Below are 27,992 nucleotides of genomic sequence, written 5' to 3'. Positions count from 1 at the left end.
TTAGGCGCACCTATTTGTTTCTTAATGCTGTGAAACAAATATTAAATACATTTTGGACTAAGAAATTAGATACTGTGTTTTGTAGCTTCCTTCATCTATCCCTTAGTCTGTTGGACCGTTGGAGCACCTGTCGACCATTTTTTCTCAATTCCTCTCTGTCTTTCCGCTTAGGATAAAATCTCTTTTAATGGCAGGTCATTATGGGGTCCAATCACTGTAATAGTCCTGTCTATAAGCTCTTTAAGCCATTTTTAAGTTCTTAGGAAATGAGATTTTCCTCATCTGTAAGAAAGAGGTTGGATATGTTTTTAAATATCTTTATACAACTACCATGCTGAACTAACGTTAAGTCTGTAAAATATAGTAGGGAAACATATTGGTTCAGATCATAATGGCTCAATAAGTTTTCTTTGACAAAGTCAGCAATGTGTTCAGTGACAAAATCAGCAATGTGTTCAGTGACAAAGTCAGCCACGTGTTCAGTGACCAAGTCAGCCATGTGTTCAGAGACAAAGTCAGCCATGTGTTCAGTGACAAAGTCAGCACTGTGTTCAGTGACAAAGTCAGCAATGTGTTCAGTGACACAAAGTCAGCACTGTGTTCAGTGACAAAGTCAGCCATGTGTTCAGTGACAAAGTCAGCAATGTGTTCAGTGACAAAGTCAGCAATGTGTTCAGTGACACAAAGTCAGCAATGTGTTCAGTGACAAAGTCAGCAATGTGTTCAGTGACAAATTCAGCCATGTGCTCAGTGACAAAGTCAATGCACCTCTTACAATTGAGCATCTTTTATTTCAATACAAATATAATCAACAACACTTCTATTGTATTCAAATTGATTGGCTGAATACAAGCTACAGAGATTTGATAATCAAGATCACAAAAAATGAAAATTTAATCATTTCAAACAAATACTTCACTGCTTGTAGAATAAAAAAAAACATTCCATGTGGACACATTCTTTAAACAATAACTTGAAATGGAGACCTCTTGATCATTTGTCATTTGTCAAGGCAGCAAGAAAGACAAAGCATTGTGATACAAAAAAAAAATTTCTAATACATCAATGATTTTTATTAAAGAGGGGGGAAGAAATGATAACATAAAAACTTCTTTAAACGTCAAAAATAGTTTGAACAGACAAAAAAGTGGCAGAGGAAATATTAAACCTCTATCCTGATTTTTACACCTCAGCAAACAGAAGAGGGAAATGTTAGTTTCTAGCTACATTGGTAGGGTTCCAATTCCATCTAGATCTACCTTAGAGTTGTGCTAGACTAGATGTACCTATTACCTATAACACCTATGACTACAGGTCTTTTTGTTCAGATAACAAGCTTCCTTGGTGAAAGACTATCCCTCATCTTTGCCAACTACTTAACTCTAATAACAAGACTAATCAAATGTCAAGTAATTAAGTACTACAAACATAAAAACATCAATTAGTAGCAATACAATGAAAGCAATCTTGTAAACAAAAATATAAAAAATTCTTTAAAAAAAAAACACAAAGCTTATCTAAAAAGGAAGAACTCCGCCCTTTTAAACTATATCAATAATGTACATTTCCCTTATTCGATATCAAACAAAATAATTAATTAGCAATAATTAAATGACTAATTGGGTATTTGTTTTATTGATTCATGTTTTGTTAGGTACAATAAATAATTGTTTAGAGTATCAACAAGATAGGAGAATGCACGAGGGACAAATAGCGTTAACAATTATTAAAGAGGAATAAACCCCAAAATTTAGCCTTACTGAATAATTAGTTTCCCTTGCTGGTATCAAACAAAATAATTAGTTACCAGTAATTAACTGACTAATTGGTTACTTTTTTTTTATTGATTCATATCTTGTCTATGCCAATGAATAATTGTCCGAAGTTTCAACTTGACCCGAAAAAGAGTGTGGGAGAAATAACGTGTACACACCGTTTACCAGACAGACAGACAGAGTGAGTTAATATAAGCTTAGTAAAAATGTATGGAAATAACAACCTAAATAGACAGCCCTATTGGACTGACTTGTTGATGCAATGGTCCTATTCACACATCCCACTAAGTTGTTGTGCCTTCGACACTCAATAACTACAAAAACAAAATCTTGTTGAACTTAATCACCAACGGTTGTAATTAAAAAGTTTTTTAAAAAAAGGAATTTGATCACCAATACGTTTAGTTTGTTGGTGAATAAAACATGATTTGATTCTATTCATGAACATTGGCAAGGAACACAATGAAAATAACAAAACACATCCGCTTGATGTGAACATCTACAAAATCTATAAAGTATGAACACTTTGGCTTTCTGTACACATCAATTTAAGCACGATGGCTCGCAATGGATACATGGAACACGTGGCCAGCTCTTAGCTGCTGAACTGAAGTTCCAATCCTGTTCCAGACTAGGGATTTTCAATATGAGAATTAACTGGCGCACCTGATCATAGCTTGAAAACATCTCATCCCTCCTTAAACACAATTGTTGTTGGACACAAGTGCAACAAGCCTGCTTGCGACTGAAGCATGGGGGGCACATTTAAAAAAAAAACTTTTTAAAAAGTATTAAAAAAAATACTGATAATAAAAAAACCAACCTACAATAATTATTAATATTACAGTACAACTCTCAACATTAAACAAAAATGACATGCTAATAGAAAGAAAGAATAAAAAAATGAAACTTTACACTTCGAAGTCAATGACTAAGGAAGTAAATGAAACAACTACATCTTAATAGTCCTAAATATCTTACAGGCCTAGCACAAATAATTCAGTAGTTACAGAGAGGCGGGCACTCAATGCAGAATTAGATGTGACTCAGGATGTGGCCTGGCCAAGCAAATGCTAAAGACACAGTGATTATGTTTCTATACCAGATTAAAACTTATAAATGTTTTCTGAATACATAAAAATTAATATATTTTAGATATTATTGCACTAAGTCTATTGTTTGCTTTAATAAACAAAATATGCTTCAAATACTGAACCTTTATAAAATAATACCAAACCGTATTATAAACTTGTGACTACTAACAAAGTTTAAGACTTATTAAAAAGGGGTGGTAAGTTCAGCCGACCTGAACTTGCTTCCATATTTTTCTGACCATTCTAAGAATTACACAACTCTAACTGGGAAATGATCTTTGGTAATCATTAGAATTTGGAGAGAAAAATAATAATTTCAGAACAAAAACTTAAACCTAATGTCTGTTTGAGAAGCAAAACAAAAAAAGAATGGTTAGCACTGAACTATGTACATTTAAAAGCTATGAGGCACTACAAAACTCACTAAGCCATCAGGACATCTGACAAGAAGTTATACAAGAATGATATACAAGCTTATCAACAATATACACTCTGGATACAAAATGAACTTCCAAATAAAAAGATAATATAGATGAACAGAAAATAAATACAAAGATAATATAGATGAACAGAAAATAAATACAAAGCTAATATAGATGAACAGAAAATGATAGGCAGATGTTTAGATATAATTACATTTCCTATCACAGATAAAAGTTAATGTCATGTTTAAGGCCTAAATACATTTTATTATGCCCTGACCTACGTCTCTGTCTTACACTAGATACTATAGAGTGACCTAATAGAGGGCAGGAGAGCAGCAGGTCTTCTACTCCTATGCTACTCTGATGTATGTAATAGTGACATGAAGCTATTTAAGATTAACACCAACAGAGAAAGAAGCAGAGCTAGGCCAATATGAAGGACAAACCTAAAGGACAGGGTCCTATCTTGCACTGAAAAAGCTGCAGCTTGGTTATTACTAATACCTAGCCTGTGACCATGGATGTGTATCAAGGATTGGCCTCTTTAGTCACATGAAAAATTGCAAAGGGACATTCATCTCTCAAGACGTAAAATGCCACAGAAGTCTCAGGACAAAATACATGTTGAACATACAGTACATCAAACACAAAATAAATGCTCATGTTTGGATAGACATAAAAATCTCTAAGGGTGTTTGCACATCAATTGTGTGATTCTTTCTAATAGTCTGTGAAATTATTTAAAATATTACACACATTTTTTCTATAAAGACCTTTTGAATAAGAAACTAACCACAGGGCTTACAAAATCTATGCTTGCAATAAGGGAAAATGAAAGTTGCAGAGTAAAAACATGAAGAGAAAAAATGAAACAAAACAAAAACTTAGGCATGAACAAAGGCAGATATGGCTATAACTAAACATTGCAAAGCTAAACAAAAACATTACTAGAACACACTGTAGGTCTAAATGGACACACTGTAGGTCTAAATGGACACACTGTAGCCCTAAATGGACAAAGTCACAGAGGCAGCCTTAGAGGGTGGGGAGTGGAGCAACTGGCCTGTGCCTGAGGGGGCCCCGCGATTACAGATTTCTATTATTATCTAGTTTGTTGATTTTTCATGCAAAATGTTTCTGAATCATTAGTTATGATGATTATCAATATTAGAAGGCTGGGAATAAAATCTTACATGCAGAACAATGTAGTCAGACGGCCAACAGTACAACACCTACTTAAGGTACTATGTTTTGTAACAACAATAAGGCCTACAGCATTGAAGATGGATAAGCCTGTTAGCATGATGTGGTACGGTAAGTATAGTCAACACTTTCGGCTCACTGACCAGTGTATGACACTCGTCCCAACCTCACGTACTATTAAGGCTGCCTCTGGACGACACATACTATCTAATAAAATCAATGCCAAGCATAGAGATAATTTGTCACATTTCAGATAACATTTTGTAGATTTTCTTATGTCCAGATTTTTTAAAAACTTGCAACTAGAAAGAAGAACAAGTTACAATAAATCTTTTTCTGCAAACAAGTCATCATGCTATATACACAAGGATTGATGCCGGTACATTAACAAAAATCTGTAGAACTTGAAACATTTGAAGCTGGAGTTGGTCTACTTTGTGATAATGACTCATGAAAACACAAAATTCAAGTGCTCTATATTTTGGATCATTAATGTGAATAGGATGTCATCGCGTTGCACAGAGAGAAATAGAAATACCAGAGAAAAAGATGGAATGCTGTTCCGAAGGCATCCTAACAAAAACACAATGAGAGAAAAAAAAAAAATGAGCGGATGTTTTGTTGCCAACTAAAAGTGAACCCAAAACAGCAAGATGAATACTGAATCAGGTTGGATTACTGTAGTAACATCTAAAAGACAACTTGGACTCACACCCTTCACACTTGTACTATAAGTCTATGAAAATGCTCTGTGACTTATTATTAACAGAGAGTCCCAATATAACCAAAAGTAGCTGCACCATTTTAATGTCGCATTTTATAATTAGAAACACTTCTCAATTAGGTAATTTAATGAAGTAATGCAGGTAACAATGCTTTCATTTGAAATCAAACTAGAACTTTAAGATAACATTACAAAGCTGCATTGTCTGAATCAGTTCAGAGAAAAACACTTTGATTACTTGCAATCAAATGTCGGACTACAAGAGCAATGTTCCAAAAGACTGTGCAGGGGATAGTTTCATAAACGTAGGTGAACACTAATTACTTTTCACTGGACATTGATTACCATTCAGACACTTATCACTCATGGGAGACAGCCACGTGCTGAAGACAATCTTCTTTGGCCAGCTTAAAGGAGGACCGTGTAAAAGATGTGCACCCATGTAAGCGCTGAAAAAGATCAACTCGATCACCATTTTGCCCTCACTGGCATAGAGGAAAGTAGATGGCATCAGATGGCCTCTGAAAGGTTGCGATACACATATTTGAGATCCAAAGAAAAGCCTTTATTGAAGACAGGCACAGAAGATGAAAATAAAACTTTTATATAGATGGCCACCAGATAACGGCTTTGTTTGCAATAGATGCAGACATATATTCAAGTCACAACTGGGTCTGCATAGTCATGTGAAACACTGCACTCCTCCTTAATCTTCAGAATTAAAGACATTGCCATTGCACAAAAAATGTGTCTTAGGCATCAATCCCCCCACCCCGATGAGTCAAGGGTATTAAGGAAGTTTACATAACCATATGAAGACAACCATGGCATGTAGTTAAGATGAATAATGCTTACATAAGCCAGATCAACTAAAACTATGGCATATAGATAGTATATTTAAACAGTAGATCATTAATCTTCTAACAGTATGGAGTAAACAATACGTCTCAAATAAGCTTTGTGACCAGCTATTCTAAACAAGCTCTCAGGTCCTAAAGCCAAACATTATTTACAAAACAACTGAGGAAGGCCAACCTTAACAAAACTTTTGAAACCCATTTTTTTTTAGTTGACAAACATTGCATAATCAGTCTTCTTAGACCATTTTCACAAGTGGGTCACCTGCTTCCAACATGCATTTAGGCTGGCCAAAACGTGCATTCAACTTGATGAGAATGAAAAGTGAGCAAAGAAATTTAAATACTTGAGTCGGAATACATCAACAAGGAGGAAAACATTAAAACCCAAACCTTATCAATTAGAAGAAACACAAAAAAAAAAACCCAAACAAAATTAAAAAAAAATAAAACAAAAAGTTTATCTTCATTCTACGTTGTACTGTCTCTAGTTTTTGTTTGTTTTAGGATTGCTGCAACAATAAACTATAAAAATCTCCTTTGTTTTAGGATTGCTGAATTAATAATCTATAAAAAAACCTCCTTCTCTCTTTGATTATAGGTATCATCTTAGTTGTTAAAATGGTTGCAAGAAAAATACATAAATTTGTAAGAAAGAAACAATGCTTTTCAAAATTTGACACTAATAAAGCAAAATAGCTATTTAAAAAAAAAAGCTAGTAAGAAAGAAAAAAAAACCTTATACATTATTAATTACTGAAAGAACCCAGACAGTTAAGATACCATATAAAGATTTTAAAATTATAATACAAATAAACAGCACAGCTTAGCAAGTAACATTTTTAATTAGGTAAGAAAACCAAAACTGCACAATAATCAACGCAGTTTACAAACTACACATTCTTTTTTACACTGTGTTTTTGTTTTCAACGTGACTTCAACCAGTTTAAGTAAACAAGTGTTTTCTAAAAAGTTTCTTCAAGCTTTTAACAGTTTTAACAGACCAATTAATTTTTTTCTTTTATCCATAGTGATAATTTATGTTTCTTTTAATTGAGACAAAATTACAGGGTTATAATTAATTCTAATACCAAAATATTTTAATATACAGTCTACCCAATATTGAAAAAAAAATGTTTCTCAAGACTTGAAAACTAATCACAAAACAAAGAAATGTAATTATTATTAAGGCCTCACAGGAACTCTCAAACTAAATTTGAAATCAAAAACTTAATTCATTGTGTGTTGAGGACTTACAGTTGAACATTCTGGAAAACAAAGCCTGGATAAATTGTTCATAAATCTTCCAATGAGACAGATATTTCTAAGATCATCAAAAAAATCAGGAGGTGCGGTAGCTTATTGGTAAGGCAATCCTGGGTTTGAATCAAGGTGAAGACTTGGATTTTTAATTTCTGGATCTTTAGTGTAAACTCTGAATCCCTGCAGCTCTAATGGGTACCTGACCTTAGTCGGAGGAAAAGTAAAGGCGGTTGGTCATTGTGATGACCACATGACACCCTTGTTAACCATGGGCCACAGAAATATGACCATTACAACATCTGCCCTAAAGTTCACAAGGTTTGAAAGGGGAACTTTACATTTTTTTACATAAAAAAAAAAAAATTTTAAAATTTTTACAATTATGTTTTGAACATATACAAAAAAATATCAAACTCCAAACCAAATAGACTTTCTAGTTAACATTTCCAGAGTTATTCTATACATAGGATTGTGTTATCATAGAAAACAAAAGGATTTCATCAAATATTTTAATAATTTAAACGAAAGAATTTGAGAGACGCTTTCATGTAATTAACAAAAAATAGATTATCTCCAAGTAATAGTACACTTCAGTTAGGAATAGATTGATGTCCCTTAATCCAGCACAAAATGGATCACATTCACATTATCCACAGCCAGGTAGAAAGATTACATTTTATGCAGCCGATTGTTCCAAGTATCATGACCTAAATACCCGGACCACTCTCACAATGTACTGTCTACATATTGGGCAGTCAGCCAGACGTTTCCCACACTGGGTGCAGGTGACCATGTGACCACACTCCAGAAGAATACAGTCCACAAGGGCATCCATACAAATGTGACACAGGCTATCATCGGCCTGCGGCTTACTCGCGTCAGCGGCAGATTTGAAAGAGGAATTTTCGTTCATGGCGGCTGTGTCTGCAGAGGGATTCTCCGATGAGCACGACTGAGATACTTCAGGAGATTGCAACGGTAAATCCTTAGCATCCTGTTGCTCAGGCTGAGACACTGTCCCATAATAAGCTGAAAATGAAAAACAAAAAATGTTATTGAATTTAATTGTGAAAAGGGGAAATGGGCAATAGATACTGTTATAAACTTGGTGGTGGCACAGAGAGGGGTAGTGGTGTGTGTGTGTAGTCAGCCGACGCAAATCGCCCCAGGCCAGCGCTAGACGAGCGGTCAACCCTGACGAGCTACGATGGTCAGCCGAGTCGAGTGTCAACAGGACAGTTCGGGAAAGATGGCCGTCGTGAACAAGAGCTCAGGAGCGTCACGAGAGTTGTAGTCATCTGACCACCTAGAAACGTCGAGCGGCGTTCTGTCCGGTTCGAGAAGGCTAGTAAGGACCCTATATAAGAGCGGAGGCGACGCAGTCAAGACGGTTCAGAAAGCGGGTTTACGACAGGAGTTCAGAACACGGTCGACTACAGCACAGTTCAACGGTGTGGTCCTGTACGGAGCATTACGACGGTTCAGTGCGGAGTACTGTCAAGTACAGTTGAGACGAACTGCGTCTTGATCTTGGTCTGTGATCGAGTCCGACACAACGAGCCCAAGTGTGTGAAGTCAGTCCCGAACTGTTGAACCCAGTGCAAGCCCGGAATGAGACGGAGAGACCAGTGCAAGACTTGATACGGCGGAACGGTGTTATCGGAGAGATATTTGTTATCGCAGAGCTATTTGTACTGTTCTACGTGCTGCTAAAATATACAGTATTGGCTGCTATTTATGGACATTAAACCTTTACGTTATTTTGGAGCCCTGACTTGTCAAGTTCTTTAAGTTGGTGGTGTATGGTGCAGTTTGCAGAGAGCCTGGATAGTGAGATACGTAACAATACATTATGTTTTTATCATGAAGATTTTATGAAAGAAATAAACTAAACCACATACATTCAGATCATAAGTTAATACAAATGCATACACTGATTATACGCTAAATTTGAATTTCAAGCTGTGTAGCTTATTTTGCTTTAACTCAATAATGTAACCATTCCTAATTCTTCTACCTTAGAGAGGTTCTCAAATTGTGGTACGCAGAAAGAAGAAAATTGTATAAAATAACTTCTTCGCTAAATGCCAGTTTATCCAATCAGAGAATCTGAAGAATAATCATCTCGCCACGCACTACTGTTTAAGTCTATTATGTACTACGACAACTATTCTATGATAAGCTAAACCAAAATTGTGAGGACATTTTCCACTTGGATACTCCTGACTGGGTATTGAGCCCTTTAACTCAGATCCCAATCACAGATGAATCCATACCACTACAGGAGCATGTTATTGAAACAAGGAACTTCAACCTATGTCTGATAAAAAAAAAAAAAAAAGTAAATTTCCCCTTTCAGACCTTGTGGTCTATAGGGCAGATGATGTAAAGGTCATCTGTTTCTGTGGCCTACGGTTTACGAGGGTGTCATGTGGCCAGCACAACGACCAACCGCCTTTACTTTTCCCCAACTAACGTTAGGTACCCATTAGAGCTGGGTGGACTCAGAGGTGCCCGAAGATCCTGAAGTTAAAAATCCCAGTCTTCACCAGGATTTGAACCCCGGTTTGGTAGCCAAGCGCTTTACCGCTCAGCCACCGCACCTCCTAATGTCTGATAATGGGATACTAAATATTCTGGTTTCAAAAACAGATTTAAATTTTATATCCAGCATTATGGGTACAGAAGTTGTTGACTGCTTTCGCTTCTTCTTATTTGGTAAAATGTGGATTTATTGCAGTAATGAACCTCATCCCAAATAAAAGAAACCGACTAGAAATTTATGCTCGTTGACGTTTCCTGTTTCTAATTATAAACATTCTGCCAGACATAAATACACTCATAAAACCTAATCAACGTCACCCAAGTCATTAATTTTTCAAATATTATTTTAAACAAAAGCTATAATCTCAATAAACACTCCTTCAATAAAATGTTTATTGGTGTTTTTTTTTAAACATTTGTAACCTTTGTACTCTATACTATCCATTTATGTACTTTTATGTACTGTGGACAAGTTTTGAAAAAAAAAGGTTTGAGAACCTCTATTCTACCTGACCATTCTTTACAAGTTCTTACCTAGTTCATCTTCCTTGTGTAGTCTTTCAGCTGAAACACAGACAAGAAATATATTACTTGTTTCAGCAAATTAATGTCATTGTAGTATACACAACAAAAGATGTAGCATATCTCAGTATATAAGACTAGATGTAGCATATTTCAGTATATAAGACTAGGTGTAGCATATCTCAGAATATAATACTAGCTGTAGCATATCTCAGAATATAAGACTAGCTGTAGCATATCTCAGTATATAAGAGCAATTATGTTTGAGGGGTTGAGTAGAAAGGGTTTGTCATGTAATAATCTCACATTGTTAAACTTTCTCTAGAAGAATTGCTTCAACAGAATTTTTTTTATCGTGATATGTTTATTCATTTACAATGCCATAATATATAAGACAACTTATTTATGGATTTTGAAATTTTCAAAACTTAGCTTGTAATGCGATTAAGACCTTACAATCTATAGGGCAGACGATGTTAAGTTTTGTTTCTTTGGCCAACGGTTAATAAGCAGGGTGTCATGTGGCTAGCACAATGACAAACTGCCGTTTCTTTCCTCAACTTAAGTCGGGTACTCATTAGAGTTGGGTGGACTCAGGGGCGCCCTAAAAATTCAGAAATTCAAAATCCCAGTCTTCACTGAGATTCAAACCTAGGAACCCAGTTTTGAAGCGAAGTGCTTCACCACTCAACCAACATGCCCCTATAATGTGATTACTGGGTAAAAAATTGTTACAAATGTAAAATTTAAAAAAAAAAAAAGGTTGAATTGATTCTAATGGTTGTGGCAAGATTTTTAAGTTTTTATTAGCCTGATTGTCACTCCATAAACTCTTGAAAAAAAAAATTTTCACAAATATTAAAGAAAAGGTTGAATTGATTCTAATGGTTGTGGCAAGATTTTAAAGTTGGCAAACCTTTGGTTTTATTGGCCTGATGGTCATTCCATAATCTCTTCACTCTCTCAATCAGCTCTGGCTTCTCACAGCAGCCGCGATAGTCCACAAAGTTGTTGACTAGGAGCTCTTTAAGCTGTCGAATGGACAAGTCCTCAATGTCTGACAGTGTATTTAAGTCATTTAGATGCATTCGTCGTATGGCAGCCGCTGGGGGTTCCTGTTTCCAAAATGTCAAAGGAGAAACATATCATGAATAAATGAATTTAGACTATTTGATCCTAGGTATAACTAAGAGTTAAAGCATTTTCAAATGAGTTTTAAAAAAATCTAATTTTACTAAAGTTTCATATAAAAAAAAAGAGTAAAATTTTTTTTTTCTAAAAGGGGACCTATCAATTGGTATGTGGGACCGTTGGGGCACCATGCAAGATTTGTTGAATGTCTTTCTCCATTCCTCTGTCTTTTGCCTTAAATACAACCTCTTTCAATGGCAGGCCCATCAATTCTTTTATGTTGTCTTCCCATCGCTTTCTCTGTCTGCCTCTTCTTCTTTTTCCTGGTACTGCTCCTTATTGGATTAGTCCAGTGAGATGTTTTGTATTTGTTATGTCTAACATTGGCAAAACTTGTATTAAATTTGAGTGGGTTGCATTTACTAGAATGTACTGCCATGATGACACTTTTTTTGTTAGCTTGATTTGACATTTCCGCATTCAGCAAGAAACATTTATCTACTGTCCAATATTCTGCAATAACGAAGAATCAATAATAGCGGAGTGATTCTGTTGGAACTATGATCCTGATGCCGTCCTTGTAGAAAGAGTGTCACATATCTTGCACAAGTGTCCCTGATTCAGAGAGTTAAGGGGGGAAGTATCTGGAGGGTCACTAGATCTGCAGGAGGAACTACACGGAGTGCCAGAGCAGTAAGGGAGGAGTGGTCCTTTCTGCTCTGAAACAAACTGGAGTTCATTACAAAGCTTATTTCAACTCTGTCTGTCACAGGAATAAGTCAAGTTAGGTCAGGACATATTTATCTTCTATAAAGAAGGAACGTCTGTAATTGATAAGATATGGAGTTAATTAGGATAACCAACCAGTTGGTAAGCATTTATTTAGCCCCTCCCTCCCACATAAGCGACTTTCCTATCAACTAACCTCTTGCTGAGAAGCCTCGTCAGGTCTGCCTAACACCTCTCTGATCCTCTCCACAGACTCCCTTAAGAGCTCCTCCAGTCTTTCTGCGGTAATTTCAAAAACACCGTCTGAAAGTCTTTCTCTTGGCTCAACAGGTGGGGGCACTGATGATGAGTCTGAGACAGATGAATCCGCTGGAGCCGGTTCAGTCTGTGTTGATGGGCCCTCACCTCCATTGATTGTGGGCTCATTACTATGGTTGACATTGTGAACATGAGCCTGGGTGTCGAGACAGAGATTCACAAGTCAGTTTCAGAAAAAGATTCTTCTTTAAATCATAAATTATGTTTTAAAAATGGTGAGTATAAAAATAAAAGCTTAATTTTTTTTTTCATTGACTATAAATACTATCTGTTATGTCAGATGGATTTCCTAGCAAAAAGTGGAACCTTAGATAGAGAGACATTTCTTTAAATCTGACTGTCTGGTTGTGTGGTATGCACTTTGGACTGTCCTAACCAGGTCCACTGTCATATCCTGCTGCGCTAAAGGAACAACCGAAACGTGAATAAAATCCAGCTGTATAAACAAGTGTGTACTGACAGTGATATTAAACCAGTGCATCTATTACCCTTAACTTTCCAACTACTCTAAGTCATTATCTGAGTTCAAATGTTGGCCTTCCTATTCATTGGAAAGGACTGTGGATATTAAGCATCATTCTATTGCATTAATTCAGGTAAAACAGGATACAGTCAAATCCTACATAACACTGCTTGAACAATGTCAGGTAAAACAGGATACAGTCAAATCCTACATAACACTGCTTGAACAATGTCAGGTAAAACAGGATACAGTCAAATCCTACATAACACTGCTTGAACAATGTCAGGTAAAACAGGATACAGTCAAATCCTACATAACACTGCTTGAGCAACGCACAGTGTAGGACGTAATCATCTTCTTTTTTGAAGTAACGCCTTAATTATATAATTAACACTGCCACGTGGATCAACTAACACTGCCACGCCCACCAACTAACACTGCCACGCCCATCAACTAACACTGCCACGCCCACCAACTAACACTGCCACGCCCATCAACTACTAACACTGCCACGCCCATCAACTAACACTGCCATGCCCACCAACTAACACTGCCACGCCCATCAACTAACACTGCTAGGCCCATCAACTAACACTGCCACGCCCATCAACAAACACTGCCACGCCCATCAACTACTAACACTGCCACGCCCACCAACTAACACTATCACGCCCATCAACTAACACAACTAACACTGCCACGCCCATCAACTAACACCGCCATGCCCATCAACTAACACTGCCACGCCCCTTCCACCAACTAACACTGCCATGCCCCCCCCACAACTAACACCACCACACCCCCAAACTCCCCCTACTTACTGCCATTCTCTTGACTAGGTTTTGGTGCTCCTCCTGATCTTGCAGTGACAACCTCGGCTGTGTACAGAACTGGGTCAGCACCAGCTCTATTAAATCATGCTTCTCTCTGCAGTCTTTGGTGGAAATGTTGCGGGCGTTGAGAAAGCAAGTCATGTCTTTTACCTTCCAGCTTTGGAGGTCGTCCCGTGAAAAGTGGCCAGACATGAGGAGCTTACACTTGTTGCACTGCCGGCCAAGAATGGAATTGGAAGGCGGCTTTGGTAAGCAGTTGGAGCAAAAATGTCTACGGCACTCTTGGCAAAATTTCTAGAGGTAAAAATGATCAAAAATATTTATCAAATTCAAATATTTAAATAAGAAATAGTTGTGCAAAATATTTCAACTAATTTCAAAATAGCGTCCAATGATAATACAAATACCATTTTATGTCCCATGTTTGCTTTAGTGCTACTCTAGGGCTTTAGTGCTACTCTAGGGCTTTAGTGCTACTCTAGGGCTTTTGAGTTCAATTTTAATATAATGTGCACAGCCCCCTGACCTTGGTTAATGTGTCCTCAAAAAGTGTTCAAGTATGAAAATCTATATGATATAGTTTCAAAATGTTAAAAATGAAATCAAACTTAAGTTTTATTGAGCTCATGAACAAGTGTTTCTTTTATCCCTGGTGGCATTAGAGCACGGAAGGAGTCAACTGAATCAGTCAGGACCAGCTATGACTAAGCAGATTATAAGTATCTCATTAACATGCAAGACTAGAAAAACCCAAAAAGTGGCACCATTTTAGTTTATAGGAAACAGAACAATTACATTTTTTTTTAAACTTTATTATATTTTTATTATACAGTTGTTTTTTTTTCAAATAATTCAAGAGCTTAAAGGATAACTTACAATGATTTATTAACTTCCAATTACATTAGTTTGAGAATCATTGACAAAAAATGTATATAACTACGGTCTGAGTGATTTTTTTTAATGAAGAGGTCAAATCCTATGACCCCAGATATAGCTCAAGGTTTGGATTGTGATTGAACTGTACCTATGGGGGGTAGAAGATGATTTCCACCTGCCAGTCAAGAGCATTATGGGTGGAGTGCTTCCCATTGTTTACAGTGGACTTTTGTTGCCACCCTCTATGTACTATTTGACCAGTGAGGCACTAGGAATTAACGATGCTTGATGCTAACTTGATGAACATACATTTAATTAACTCTTTTTCTCCTAATCGACGATACCATCGTTGATTTGACCTAATTGAAGTAAATTAATATTAAATTTTTTAAACTTGACTTTGAATTATATAAAAAAGAGAATGCACTTCCTTTTACCTCTACACCAAAATACAACATTTTCTGATTACAAACAACAAAGCTATTGAAGCCCAGTCATAACAGGGTAGTGAAATAGTAATGCGCAAAATAAAGAATTCCTTTAAAATGTGGAAAAATAATTACGGAGAGAAAGAGTTAATAACACATGAGCTTGACCAAAGATATTTATTCTTTATTCTGATATAACATATTACTATAAGTTTGTTCTGAACATGGAGATATAATTTTATTCTCGTTATCTTATTAATACAAGCCCGTTACATAAACATAAATCTAATTAATAACACATGAGCTTGACCACAGAAATGTATTCTTTTATTCTGAGCCACTCTACAACATAACTTCAACATTTATGTAGCAGACACGACTTGAACAACTTTCTCTAACGGAACAGAAGTGGGTAAAAGTAAAGTTCCCCTTTCATATCTTGAGATCTATAGGGCAGATGATACTAAGGTCATCTGTTTCTGTAGCCCACGGTTAACGAGCAGGGTGTCATGTGGCCTGCACAACGACCAACCATCTTTACTTTCCTGACTCAAGTCAGGTACCCATTAGAGTTGAGTGGACTCAGGGGTGCCCTAAAAATCCTGAAATTCAAAATCCCAGTCTCAACCGAGATTCAAACCCAGGACCCCAGGTTCAAAAGCCAAGTGCTTAGCCACTCAGCCACAGCTAAGTAGGTACAGACTTAGTATTCCTCTATTCCTCCAGTAATCCTATCTACCACAGATCCCAGCTGCCCTAAGCATTGATTTCATGCTCGCCCCAGTCTCTACTGTAAGGGCAAATAGTACCCCCCTCGTACAGATAAATGACTTCTACTATATAGAATGTTTCTAATAACTAGCAACGGCAGCAACACCTGTAAACATTGATAGCATTTTTTATTTTTGAAAATGGTTAAAGTAATACAGCCAGGATGTCTGCCAAAACATTCATGTAAGTGACATCTGATTTTTTTAAATTTTTCCTGCTAAATTTGATTTGAAAGGAATTCAAATATTAGTCACTATCTGATCCAAATTCATTTTTTTTTATTCACATAAGGATAATTAGAAGTATGTATTTAATAGAAAAAAAAAGTCATCCTAAAAGGGAATCCCAAACTAGGAGCTACAAAGTGCTTACAAACTAGGAGCTACAAAGTGCTTACAAACTAGGAGCTACAAAGTGCTTACAAACTAGGAGCTACAAAATGCTTACAAACTAGGAGCTACAAAGTGCTTACAAACTAGGAGCTACAAAGTGCTTACAAACTAGGAGCTACAAAGTGCTTACAAACTAGGAGCTACAAAGTGCTTACAAACTAGGAGCTACAAAGTGCTTACAAACTAGGAGCTACAAAGTGCTTACAAACTAGGAGCTACAAAGTGCTTACAAACTAGGAGATACAAAGTGCTTACAAACTAGGAGCTACAAAGTGCTTACAAACCAGGAGCTACAAAATGCTTACAAACCAGGAGCTACAAAGTGCTTACAAACTAGGAGCTACAAAGTGCTTACTTTTCTCTTGAAGATAGAGAAGTTGACAGAGCACATCTCACAAGACATCTTCATTTGTGACTTTGTGGCTAGGATGGACTGGGAGCTGAACTGTGATGTCTGTTCCTTCTGAGTGGAGCTGCTAGTCTCTGAGTCTCTAGTGTGCCCACTAATAGCTCCTGCCCCCATCAGAGCGTGAAGCCAGCACAAAGACTTGAGATGAATGACATACTTGCTGGTCTAATTATCTAAGGCAGAAAAACAAAAAAACCCAAGTTTATTTTTCCAATATTTATGTCCAGTATTTGTCAGTCAACATTATAAAATCACATGTTGTCATAAAATTGAAAACACAGAGTGACCTTTACCTTTACCTATCCCTTAGTCTGTTGGACCGTTGGGGCACCAGGCAAGATTTGTCGACCGTCTTTCTCCATTTCTCCCTCTTCCTCGCCCCGCTTAGAACCTCTCTCAACAGCAGGCCCGTCCACCCCCGTCTGCCGTCCTCCCACCGCCCCCCCCCCCCCCCGTTTTCTCCTCTTCTTTTCCCTGGCACTGTCCCCCGAAGGAAGGTCCCTGCGAGCCCCGTAGATCTTGTAATGTGGCCAAAGGTTTTAAGCTTTCGTCTTTTTACAATAGTTAGCAGGTCATCATGGGCCCCGATCGCTACAGTAACTCTGTCTCTGATTTCTTGGTTTGTGATGCGGTCTTTGAATATGATACCTAGGATCCTTCTGTAACATCTCAATTCCATTGCTAGGATCCTCCTCTCAAGCTCTGCATAAAATCACATGTTGTCATAAAATTGAAAACACGGAGTGAACACGAGGAATAATAAAAAAAAAAGCCATGGGTTCAGAAGACATAATTTCTGGGAATTACAAAGTGTGCTGTTTTATAATTCCGTAACTTCTGTTTACAGCTTATCTCAGCGTTTTTCAGGTAAAACAGGATACAGTCAAATCATACACTTTTTAAGGATTTTCTTCTGTGTTGGATTTATGTTTATTTGTATCTTCAGATTTGTGTTTATTTGTATCCTTTCATGTTTGCAATTTGTAACTATTTCCTAGCTTCATCTTGTATTATAGTTCCTTTTTATGGGAACAGGGAACATCTGTAAATTATTCCCTTTAGGGCTTTTCAAAATGGGAGGGGGGGAGGAGGAAATGGTCAAATGTTTGGCTTGCAGATAGAATGAAGAATTAGGGAAAAGAAAGAGAATAACACATGAAGAGATCCTGAAGTCAAAGTTTTTATTCAAGCTGGTCTCTTGATTCAATGATCTAATTAATCACTTACATACTGGAATATTAAGTTCCAATTTCTTCGCAAGGGCCTGCATTTTTTAAAATACATTTTGATTGAAAATCCATTTTTTTCATGTAAGAAAAAGTTTTTAAAATGTGCGTCTAATCTTAGTTACCATAAGCAATAACAAAATCATTGTTAACCCCTTAATATTTAGTCTCTGTCTTTCAAGGTTATGTAAAAGGGACGGACAAATAAAAAACACAAGATAAACCAATCAAATGAACCAAAGATAAACCAATCAAATGAACCAAAGATAAACCAATCAAATGAACCAAAGATAAACCAATCAAATGAACCAAAGATAAACCAATCTAATGAACCAAAGATAAAGCAATTCAAACAAACAAAAAATAAGTGTCCTGCCTTTTAAAAGCAAAGTAGTCAAAACATTTTGAAAAGCCCTAAAGGGAATAAATTACAGATGTTCCCTGTTCCCACAAAAAAGAACTATAATACAAGATGAAGCTAGGAAATAGTTACAAATTGCAAACATGTAAAGGATACAAATAAACACAAATCTTAAGATACAAATAAACACAAATCCAACAAGAAAAAAATCCTTAAAAGTGTTTGTTCATTCAAAAAAAAATCACAAACCACGCTCAACAATCATCCCTATTCCCAACTATTACAAATTACAAACAACAGCACTTACCACAATCAATAATTAACAATGTTGTCAATCAATTCATATCAAAAACCTTCAAACAACAAAAAATCAACAATTATTTTATCACTATTTACAATCAATAACCAGTGCTTTTCACTGTCAACAGCTATCACAAGTCTCGTCAAGAACTATTACCGATTGCAATCAGTGAATGAAAAAAAACCTATAAACAATCAACAAGTATCACAAACCACAATCAATAATCATTACTATCAACTCATATCACAAATCAGCTGCAAATATGTCTGAGACTGGAAAGGAAACGGCATCATTGAGTGTTGTAATAAGCTCTTTGGAAAGAAACAAAATGCCCATGATAATCCACTTTTTATCCACTTAGTCTAGAAGTGAGGGTGAAATGCCACATGGCAAACTCTGTCATTATGCCTGTCTCATTGATTTGTGTGTTCCTCTGCTTTCCCCGCCCCCCCCCCCTTCCTCAATGCTATGCAAGTCATGCAAGACTTTGCAGAGAGCAATCAAATAGCTGGCATTTTAAAACAGCACTAGATCTATGTTGAACAGCAGACTTTTGTTTGTTAAAGTGCAGAGCGAAGAGAGAGAGCAGAAAAAATTTAAAGACAGCAACTTAACCCTAAATTAACACAGTAATTTCCAAACAAGGTCTTTCTTTTGTATCTATTTAAAACTATGTATTAAAATATTTGGAGAAATAAATATTAAAAAATCAAAGGGTTTTGTTCTTCAAAAAAATCATCATAAATTGCATTCATTTTCATTTCTATTCAGTGCTGTTTTTCTCATGTTTAGACCTCAAAAACTAAAAGTGCTAAGAAAAAATCAATTTTCACCACAGCCTTGTTGTGCTGGTAATAGAAATAGATGCTACAGCTACTGTTAGCCTCATGGATGCCAACTCCTTTTGTTATTAAGAAAAATAAAACAAAAATACAAAAAAAAAAAAACCTTTTAAAAACGTCTTAAGTCTTATATATATACATCGTGTATGAAGTATTCAGATCAGAAAAGGGAAACAAAGTATATATTTATATATGATATATGTATAATTTTTGGTATTTGTTAAATAAATGTCATGAAAAGTGTGCACTTTTTTTTTTTAACTAAGTATGTGTGTATGTATGACATAATAAGAGATCTCAATATGTTTACATTAAAAAAAACAACAACAGTAAGCTTAAAATAGAACTAGAAATAGCCAAGGGAGTTAAAAGTAAGCAGTGATCTTTTCAGTTGAAGAGACAGAGTAGCTGCTTGTTTAGTAAACAAAAAAAAGAATGTACACTTGACACTTTCTTATACAACAGGGGTTTATTCTCAAGGGAACAGAATGTCACATTGACCCTAAGGAACCAAGTTCCTGTATCTGCAAACCTTAACATCACTTCCATAACACTGTCATTTCCATATCACTGTCACTTCCAAAACATTCCATAACACTGTCACTTCTATAACACTGTCACTTCTATAACACTGTCACTTCTATAGCACTATCACTTCTATAACACTGTCACTTCTATAGCACTGCCACATCTATAACACTGTCACTTCTATAACACTGTCACTTCTATAACACTATCACTTCTATAACACTGTCATTTCTATAACACTGTCACTTCTATAACACTGTCACTTCTATAACACTGCCATTCCATAGCACAGTCATTTCCATAACACTGTTACTTCCATACCACTGCCACTTATACCAACACTGTCACTTCCATAGCACAGTCACTTCCATCAGAGTGTTACTTCCATACAACACTGTCACTTCATTGGTTACTGTAAGCAGCAATTTGTCTACAAACTTACCATATAAAATGGTTAAATTACTCATTTCCAATGGAAATCTGATCACCATTTTTTGCGTGGTCGAGAGGCTAAGTACGCTTGAACTTGGGCTTGGCTACCTATGAAGGGGGCTCGAGGTTCGACGCCCGACTCAAGCAGAGTTGTGTTAACTGAAAGCCTAGAGGCAGAAAGGAAAAACATTCTCCCAGATACCCCCTCCCCACACCGGTCCACAAATGAGATTGGACCATAGCGCTCTGAGCATGCTATAAGCATGAAAGTAGCGCTATATAAAAGCTATAATTTTATTAATTTTTTTTTAATCATGACAACTTGTCAATGTCAAAGTCAATTTGGCCAGTGTTCACCTTGCTCACAATGAAGACTAACATGATGTCATTCAATCATAGGTAATAGTAATGCAAACAACTCAGAAAATTGTTAAATGACATGACAGATGTGTCTAAGAAGATTGACAAACTCTGGTCCTCAGGGAGACTATAGAAAAGAAAGAGGAGGACACCTCAGGGAGACTATAGAAAAGAAAGAGGAGGACACCTCAGGGAGACTATAGAAAAGAAAGAGGAGGACACCTCAGGGAGACTATAGAAAAGAAAGAGGAGGACACCTCAGGGAGGCTATAGAAAAGAAAGAGGAGGACACCTCAGGGAGGCTATAGAAAAGAAAGAGGAGGACACCTCAGGGAGACTATAGAAAAGAAAGAGGAGGACACCTCAGGGAGACTATAGAGAAGAAAGAGGAGGACACCTCAGGGAGACTATAGAAAAGAAAGAGGAAGACACCTCAGGGAGGCTATAGAAAAGAAAGAGGAGGACACCTCAGGGAGGCTATAGAAAAGAAAGAGGAGGACACCTCAGGGAGGCTATAGAAAAGAAAGAGGAGGACACCTCAGGGAGGCTATAGAAAAGAAAGAGGAGGACACCTCAGGGAGACTATAGAAAAGAAAGAGGACACCTCAGGGAGGCTATAGAAAAGAAAGAGGAGGACACCTCAGGGAGGCTATAGAAAAGAAAGAGGAGGACACCTCAGGGAGGCTATAGAAAAGAAAGAGGAGGACACCTCAGGGAGGCTATAGAAAAGAAAGAGGAGGACACCTCAGGGAGGCTATAGAAAAGAAAGAGGAGGACACCTCAGGGAGGCTATAGAAAAGAAAGAGGAGGACACCTCAGGGAGGCTATAGAAAAGAAAGAGGAGGACACCTCAGGGAGGCTATAGAAAAGAAAGAGGAGGACACCTCAGGGAGGCTATAGAAAAGAAAGAGGAGGACACCTCAGGGAGGCTATAGAAAAGAAAGAGGAGGACACCTCAGGAAGACTACAGAAAAGAAAGAGGAGGACACCTCAGTCAGACTGTAGAAAAGAAAGAGGACAGAGTCAAGGTTTATTGTAGTTCATATCACTGGCTTGAATTATTATCAAATCTATTGCATTGGAATTGATAGTAATTCAAACACATAACTGAGCTTGTTGAATTTATTTTAAAAGTGTTTGAATTTCAATTTGTACATTATCTTGTGTACTTCACTGATTAAAGGGTCGTGTTACATTTATTTGGGAACATTCCAAGTGGGAGTGAATAAGTAGGTGAGTTAGATAGGGCTTTGGCTAATAAAAATGTAACTCTATAATAGTTATTTTGTCTAACATTACTTAAAAAAACACTTACACCACATCACCAATAAAAAAAATGAGCAATATATTTGCTCTCATATATTAAAACCTGTGGTTCTCAACTTTGGGTTGCATTAAACTCATTTTAGAAGGAAAAAGAAAAGCATTTAAAAATACCTTTTTAAAAACAAAGCTTATATTAAGTGTAATTGTATCAAATTGTCTGGCCGAGTCATGTAACTATATATGTATAGACCTAAACATGATAAATCTGTGCCTTAGAAATTTTTACCAATTGATTTTGTTTAGCTTTAAGCTTTCTCAATGCGATATGATAAGATCACTTGTCAGGCCCAGTTGTGAAAGGGGGAGGGAAGAAAGGGTATCTTTTAAATAAAAAGCTATCATGTCATTGTCCCATTGATAAAATTATTTCAAATATATATATATTTTTTAAAAGGCAACAGGATTCATTCCAATAAAATGATAAAATTAAAATGATTGTTAACCTTAGCACACCACTACTAAAAGTATAGTAAGTACCCCTTTCAGACCTTGTGGTCTATAGGTCAGATGATGTAAAGGTCATCTGTTTCTGTGGCCTACGGTTAAGAAGGATGTCATGTGGCCAGCACAACAGCCAACCGCCTTTACTTTCCCCAAACTAAGGTCAGGTACCCATTAGAGCATGGTAGACTCGGAGGCACACAAGGACCTCGAAATTAAAAATCCCAGTCTTCACCAGGATCCGAACCCGGGACCACCAGTTCGGAAGCCAAGCAATTTACCACTCAGCCAACGCGCCTCCAGCACACCACTACTACAGTATTATAGTATTAAAATTATTTCCTCAAATTATCACTGTGACTCATTTACTATCAGATTATTAGAGCCTAACTATGAAAACCAATGATACAGGGTTCAAATCTATACTTATCATGAACAATAGGATCAACACTTGTGGATGTAAAAGGACCTAATAAAACAATGTTTTATAAAAGAACATCAAATAATTTCAAGATTTAACAAGTACTCTTTCATTCTATATCTATCACTATAAATACTGAAATGTTGAGTTTCAAGATTTAACAAGTACTCTTTCATTCTATATCTACCACTATAAATACTGAAACGTTGAGTTTCAAGATTTAACAACTTGTACTCTTTCATTATATATCTTATCTTATATAATACAGACGTTACTTCAAAACAAAAGATGATTACCTCCTACGCGTCATGCATTTAGTCATGCATATTAACCAATGACTTAAATTCTGCCAAGTCACTGGTTTTCCTGGCTAGCTCAGGCAACCCATTCCATGATCTAATAGCACTAGGGAAGAAGGAGTATTAGTACAAATTTGTCCTAGCATATGGGACAAGGAATGTGCCTTTATCTTTGTGTCTTTCAGAGTATTTTATTAAATTTTGTTTTTGTATTTGAAGATTATGGTTCAGTGTTTTATGTATGATTGCTACTTTACTTTTGAGCCTTCTGTCCTGAAGGCTTTCTAAATTTAGTGATTTTACTAAAGGTGTTACTCTAGTCAAATGTGAATATTCGTTTGTTATGAATCTCACTGCTCTATTTTGTGTCTGTTCCAGTTTCTTAATGTTTTCTTGAGTTGAGGGGTCCCAAACGGAGGATGCATATTCTATTATTGGCCTAACCAAGGTTAAGTAACATTTTAGTTTTATGTTCTTATTTGATTTATAGAAATTTCTTTTAATAAATCCTAATGCTTTGTTTGATTTTTTTGTAGTTTCATCAATATGTGGATTCCATGATAGTTTTTCATTTATTATAACACCTAGGTATTTTGCGTTTTTAGTCTGTGATACTGGTTTGCCATGAATAAGATAAGTGGAATTAATTTGTTTTAGTTTTTTTGTTACTCTTAACAACTGACATTTTTCTGGGTGGAAAGACATGCTCCAATTTGATTCCCATTTCTGTAATTCATCTAATTCTCTTTGTAAAATATCTGTGTCTTGTGTTGTTTTTATTGTTCTATATATTATGCAATCGTCTGCAAATAATCTGACTTTTGTTCCTGAACTAATGCAATTTGGTAAATCATTTATGTAAATTAAAAATAGTAGTGGACCCAAGACTGTACCTTGAGGTACACCTGAGTTTACTGTTATGGGTGTTGATTTAGAGCCATTTATTATTACAGTTTGTTCTCTCCCTATCAGAAAGTCTTTAATCCACTGATGCAGTGGACCATTAATGCCGAAATATTTTAATTTTTTAAGCAAACTATGGTGGTGAACTTTGTCAAAAGCCTTAGAAAAATCTAGTAAGATAGCATCTATTTGTTCACTATTATCTAAACCTTTTGAAAAATCATCAATTAGTCCTATTAGTTGTGTTTCACATGATCTATATTTCCTAAAGCCATGTTGGTATGGGGTGAGGACATTATGTTTGTCTAAGTGGTTTATGATGTTGCTACATATTATGTGTTCTAGGATTTTACATGTGATGCTGGTAAGTGATACTGCCATTACTGGTCTGTAGTTTCCTGGGTCAGATTTTTCTCCTTTTTTAAATAGGGGGGTGGCATTAGCTTCTTTCCAGTCCTTTGGTACTCTGCCCTGGTTAAGCGATGCCTGAAAGAGTATTTTGAACACTGGGACTAGCTCATTGCTTAGCTCTTTGAGTAATCTAGCTGGAATACCATCAGGTCCAGAAGCTTTATATAAATTTGGTTTGGTGTTGGCTAATATTTAATATAGCTATCACTATGACTATAAATACTAAAGTCTAAACTAATAGTAGATCTAATATAATATATATAGATCTAGTATTATTTATTAAAACATTTTGTATAATTTTAATATAAAATAAATCTACTAAAACTAAAAAGTGTCTAAAGTGACTTAAGTACTCTAAAGTCTAAAGTAAAATTACTAAAATTAGTAATCTTAAAATGACTTAAATGGTCTTAAATCTAGAGTAACTTACATCTATCGAACACCTTCGTTTTAAGGTACTTATCGAACACCCCATTGTATTTTTAAAATTCTCCTTTATTTCGATGATTATGACGAAACTAGTCCATTCCTATTGTGCATCGTCCATTTCTTTATAGTTTACTTATATTTAGTTTCATTTTCACCCGAGGATAATTTTTTTACTTATATTCAAAGTGCATTGGTAATATTGGTATAAAAATTTCACTTTTTTTGACCTCTTGGGAAGAGTGAAGTGAGTCTCGGGTTAAGGGTATTTTTTAATGCCAATGATGTTCAGCTCAACAAAACCTATATAATACGCTTCTAATTAGGCTGAGAAATATTTGCAATACTTGCAACAATTTTCTTTAAAGTGTCCTTTGCTACCTAAACATGAAAATTGAGGTTTAAAAAGGGGGTGTTCGATAATAGCAGTTTTTATATAAGCAATCTCCGCTTCGTAAGATATCGAACGCCATTTTAATGTTAAAAATAAACATCAAAGGGATATAACCCAAAGAACACAAAATATTTAAATTATATATTTTTTAATTGTTATTTTTAAAAATAATGTAATGCAAAGTACATATATAAATTACCCATGTGTTACAATTTGTATCAGCTATTTGTGGTTTACCATAAATGTGCTATATTTTTCTAAGTAAATAGATTTACATCAATATGCACTAATTGTACCCATTTTAAAAGCTTGATTTTATGACACATATAGTTTGATGCTATTATCATCATTGTGCTACCATAGGTCTAAGAAATATAGAATATAACACAAAAAAAAAAAAAAAAAAAAAAACAGGAACAATGAATTTAGAATATATCCAGTTGTGTTGTATTTTTTTAGATGCCCCATTCTATTAACTTCTGAATTATGTTTTATAAACCAATACCTAGCGCATGTGCTTGATGTGAAGAGATATTAATAAAACGAAAGGGCTAAGGGGGGGGTATAGAATATAGATATGGTATTTTGAAATAAAAATGTCTTTGGTAGGTAAAAAAAGGGGGGGGGGGGGGAGAGAAACAGTCAAGACACTGTATCAAGAGATCATCAATAATTGATCGACCATTAAAATGTGACGTCAGCCTCAAATACATAGTCAGTTGTGCTTCTTGATCTAGACGTGTGGCGCAGGGTCTAAAAAAATTATATATAAAGTACCATATACCATAAAGTATGATAAAGCTCATAATGCGCTACAAAGACACTCCTTTGAAACATCACAAATACTCAAAATAATAACAATAACACATTTAACCACTCTCTTATTCTGCCTACACCCCCTTACCCGCGCTTTCTTCTTACGCAATTCCACTCTCCAACATTCACACTTTTTCAGTGCAAAGTAACAACGTAAATTTCAAGACTCAATCCAAACGCAGACACCAGACTAACACACAACAAAAATGGTCAGTGACAGCCCAACACACAGGTGTAAACCAGGCCACCAACGCAGCCCCAAAACATTGTTCAAGTTGTAGTAAGAACAATGTTGAGGGGAAAGGGGGAGGAGCCATCATTCGAGTACCTAAGGTCAAGCCGCTAATTAGGTCACAAACACTAGGCGTGATAGATATATAGATATGTTGTTTGTGTGTGTGTGACAAATACTAAGCGTGCTCTAAAATACGGTGTTTTTTTTTTGGTCAACCAAGTGGTTTAGGGAGGGCGGATCTATCTACATCTATAGGTAACACAGCTCGCAATCTACCATAGCTTTTCAGCACCCCCCCCCCTTCCCCGCCCAGATCGAAAAATATCTAGCACTGACTTTTGGGCTGTTACATACACTGAGCGTGCTAGATCGGCGGCTAGTTACGTCAGGCCGCGTACCGTATGTTTTGTTATTAGGTCAACCAAGTAAACTGTTGTGTCCTGCAATGACTTGGGGAGGATTATCTATTGGCTACCAAAGCTTATTAGGCTCTTCCTCAAATAGATAATATCTGGATTTAATTTATTAATGGCCTTATGTCTCAAAATAGCTTAGACCTAAATAAGTACTACGGTAATGCGTTACTGGGCTTAGCACCGTCAGTTTCTAAGCAGAGCTGATCAGTGATAGATTATAGATTCCTTCGATGTGGACCATGTGAAAATGACTAAAATCTGTCTGTCTTGACATGGCGTAAAAAGAAAATGATATAAATTTAAAAAATATAGATTATAACACTTTTGAAACACCATACTTTTCACAAAATTTAAAGATTATAACACTTTAAAAACACCATACTTCTCATGTGTTCGATAAGTTCTTAATATGTTCGATAAGATAAGATAAAGGTAAAAAAAAGTGTTCGATAATTTAAGCTTTTGAAATCATCAACCTGACTCACTTTAACATCAAATATAAGTTTAACTTTGAGTAGTAATAGAATAAAACATGTCTACTTTTTAAGAAAAATGGATGAGGAGTTCATAGATATAATTATAATCAGTTTTTTTCTAGGTCTAATTTTTACGGAGATACACAAATTCAAATATAAAAAATGTCGGCGAATGAGCTTAACTTGTTCGATAAACGTAAGTTACTGTAGTTATCTAAATAATCTTATTTAAATCTACTTACTAAACTTACTTAAATAGAATAGTCTACTTCTTGTTATGAAATCAATTGTAAATAATATAAATATGATTGTTGACACAAGAACAGAGCTAGTCTAGATCTCGACTCTAAGATACAGATTTCTACGAAATCACTTAGATCTAGTTCCTATGACTATGTGAGTGTGTTTTGTCTATGACAAATCACAAAATAACAATAAGTTCATTGTATCAATAAGTTATTTCTGGATAATATAATGTCGTCAACGAAACAGGAATTAAATAGATTATGCAGATCTTTTAAACAAAAAGAGCTCCTCAAAATCTTTATGTGTTTAAAAAAAACAAAAAACATTGAACGTTTGGGTACTGAGTACAAAATCCTAAGGTCAAAAGTGTATTAA

General features: G+C 35.9%; 1 protein-coding gene across 2 annotated transcripts; it reads right to left on the bottom strand.

The window, feature by feature from the left end:
- Positions 1-771: 771 nt before the first annotated feature.
- On the bottom strand, positions 772-27,970 carry LOC106052327 (E3 ubiquitin-protein ligase RNF34-like). 2 transcript variants are annotated; one of them, XR_008774010.1, is made up of 8 exons: positions 27,623-27,970; positions 16,704-16,930; positions 13,870-14,175; positions 12,464-12,721; positions 11,324-11,522; positions 10,420-10,449; positions 6,658-8,370; positions 772-6,613 (listed from the first exon to the last, which is right to left on the bottom strand). XR_008774010.1 is itself a non-coding variant. In XM_056005918.1 (7 exons), exons 2-7 carry the CDS (start codon positions 16,869-16,871, stop codon positions 8,042-8,044), a joined length of 1,290 nt encoding a protein of 429 aa, XP_055861893.1. In that variant the 5' UTR covers positions 16,872-16,930; positions 27,623-27,970; the 3' UTR covers positions 772-8,041. The 2 variants fall into 2 exon arrangements, 1 of the variants encoding a protein (XP_055861893.1); XM_056005918.1 differs by having other exon boundaries at positions 772-8,370.
- Between the last annotated feature and the right edge of the window lie 22 nt (positions 27,971-27,992).

Source organism: Biomphalaria glabrata, chromosome 12, assembly GCF_947242115.1.
Source record: "Biomphalaria glabrata chromosome 12, xgBioGlab47.1, whole genome shotgun sequence".
Classification (NCBI taxonomy): Eukaryota; Metazoa; Mollusca; class Gastropoda; family Planorbidae; genus Biomphalaria; species Biomphalaria glabrata.
The sequence above is the reverse complement of the archived record's forward strand: the minus strand, read 5'-3'. Positions and strand labels throughout refer to the sequence as shown.

Coding starts and splice junctions, on each gene's coding strand:
- LOC106052327 (XM_056005918.1), bottom strand. CDS start 16,871: ATGGGGGCAGGAGCTATTAGTGGGCACACTAGAGACTCAGAGACTAGC. Junction 14,176..16,703: donor TCTCTATCTTCAAGAGAAAA/GTAAGCACTTTG, acceptor TTTTACCTCTAG/AAATTTTGCCAAGAGTGCCG. Junction 11,523..12,463: donor ACGAGGCTTCTCAGCAAGAG/GTTAGTTGATAG, acceptor TTTTGGAAACAG/GAACCCCCAGCGGCTGCCAT.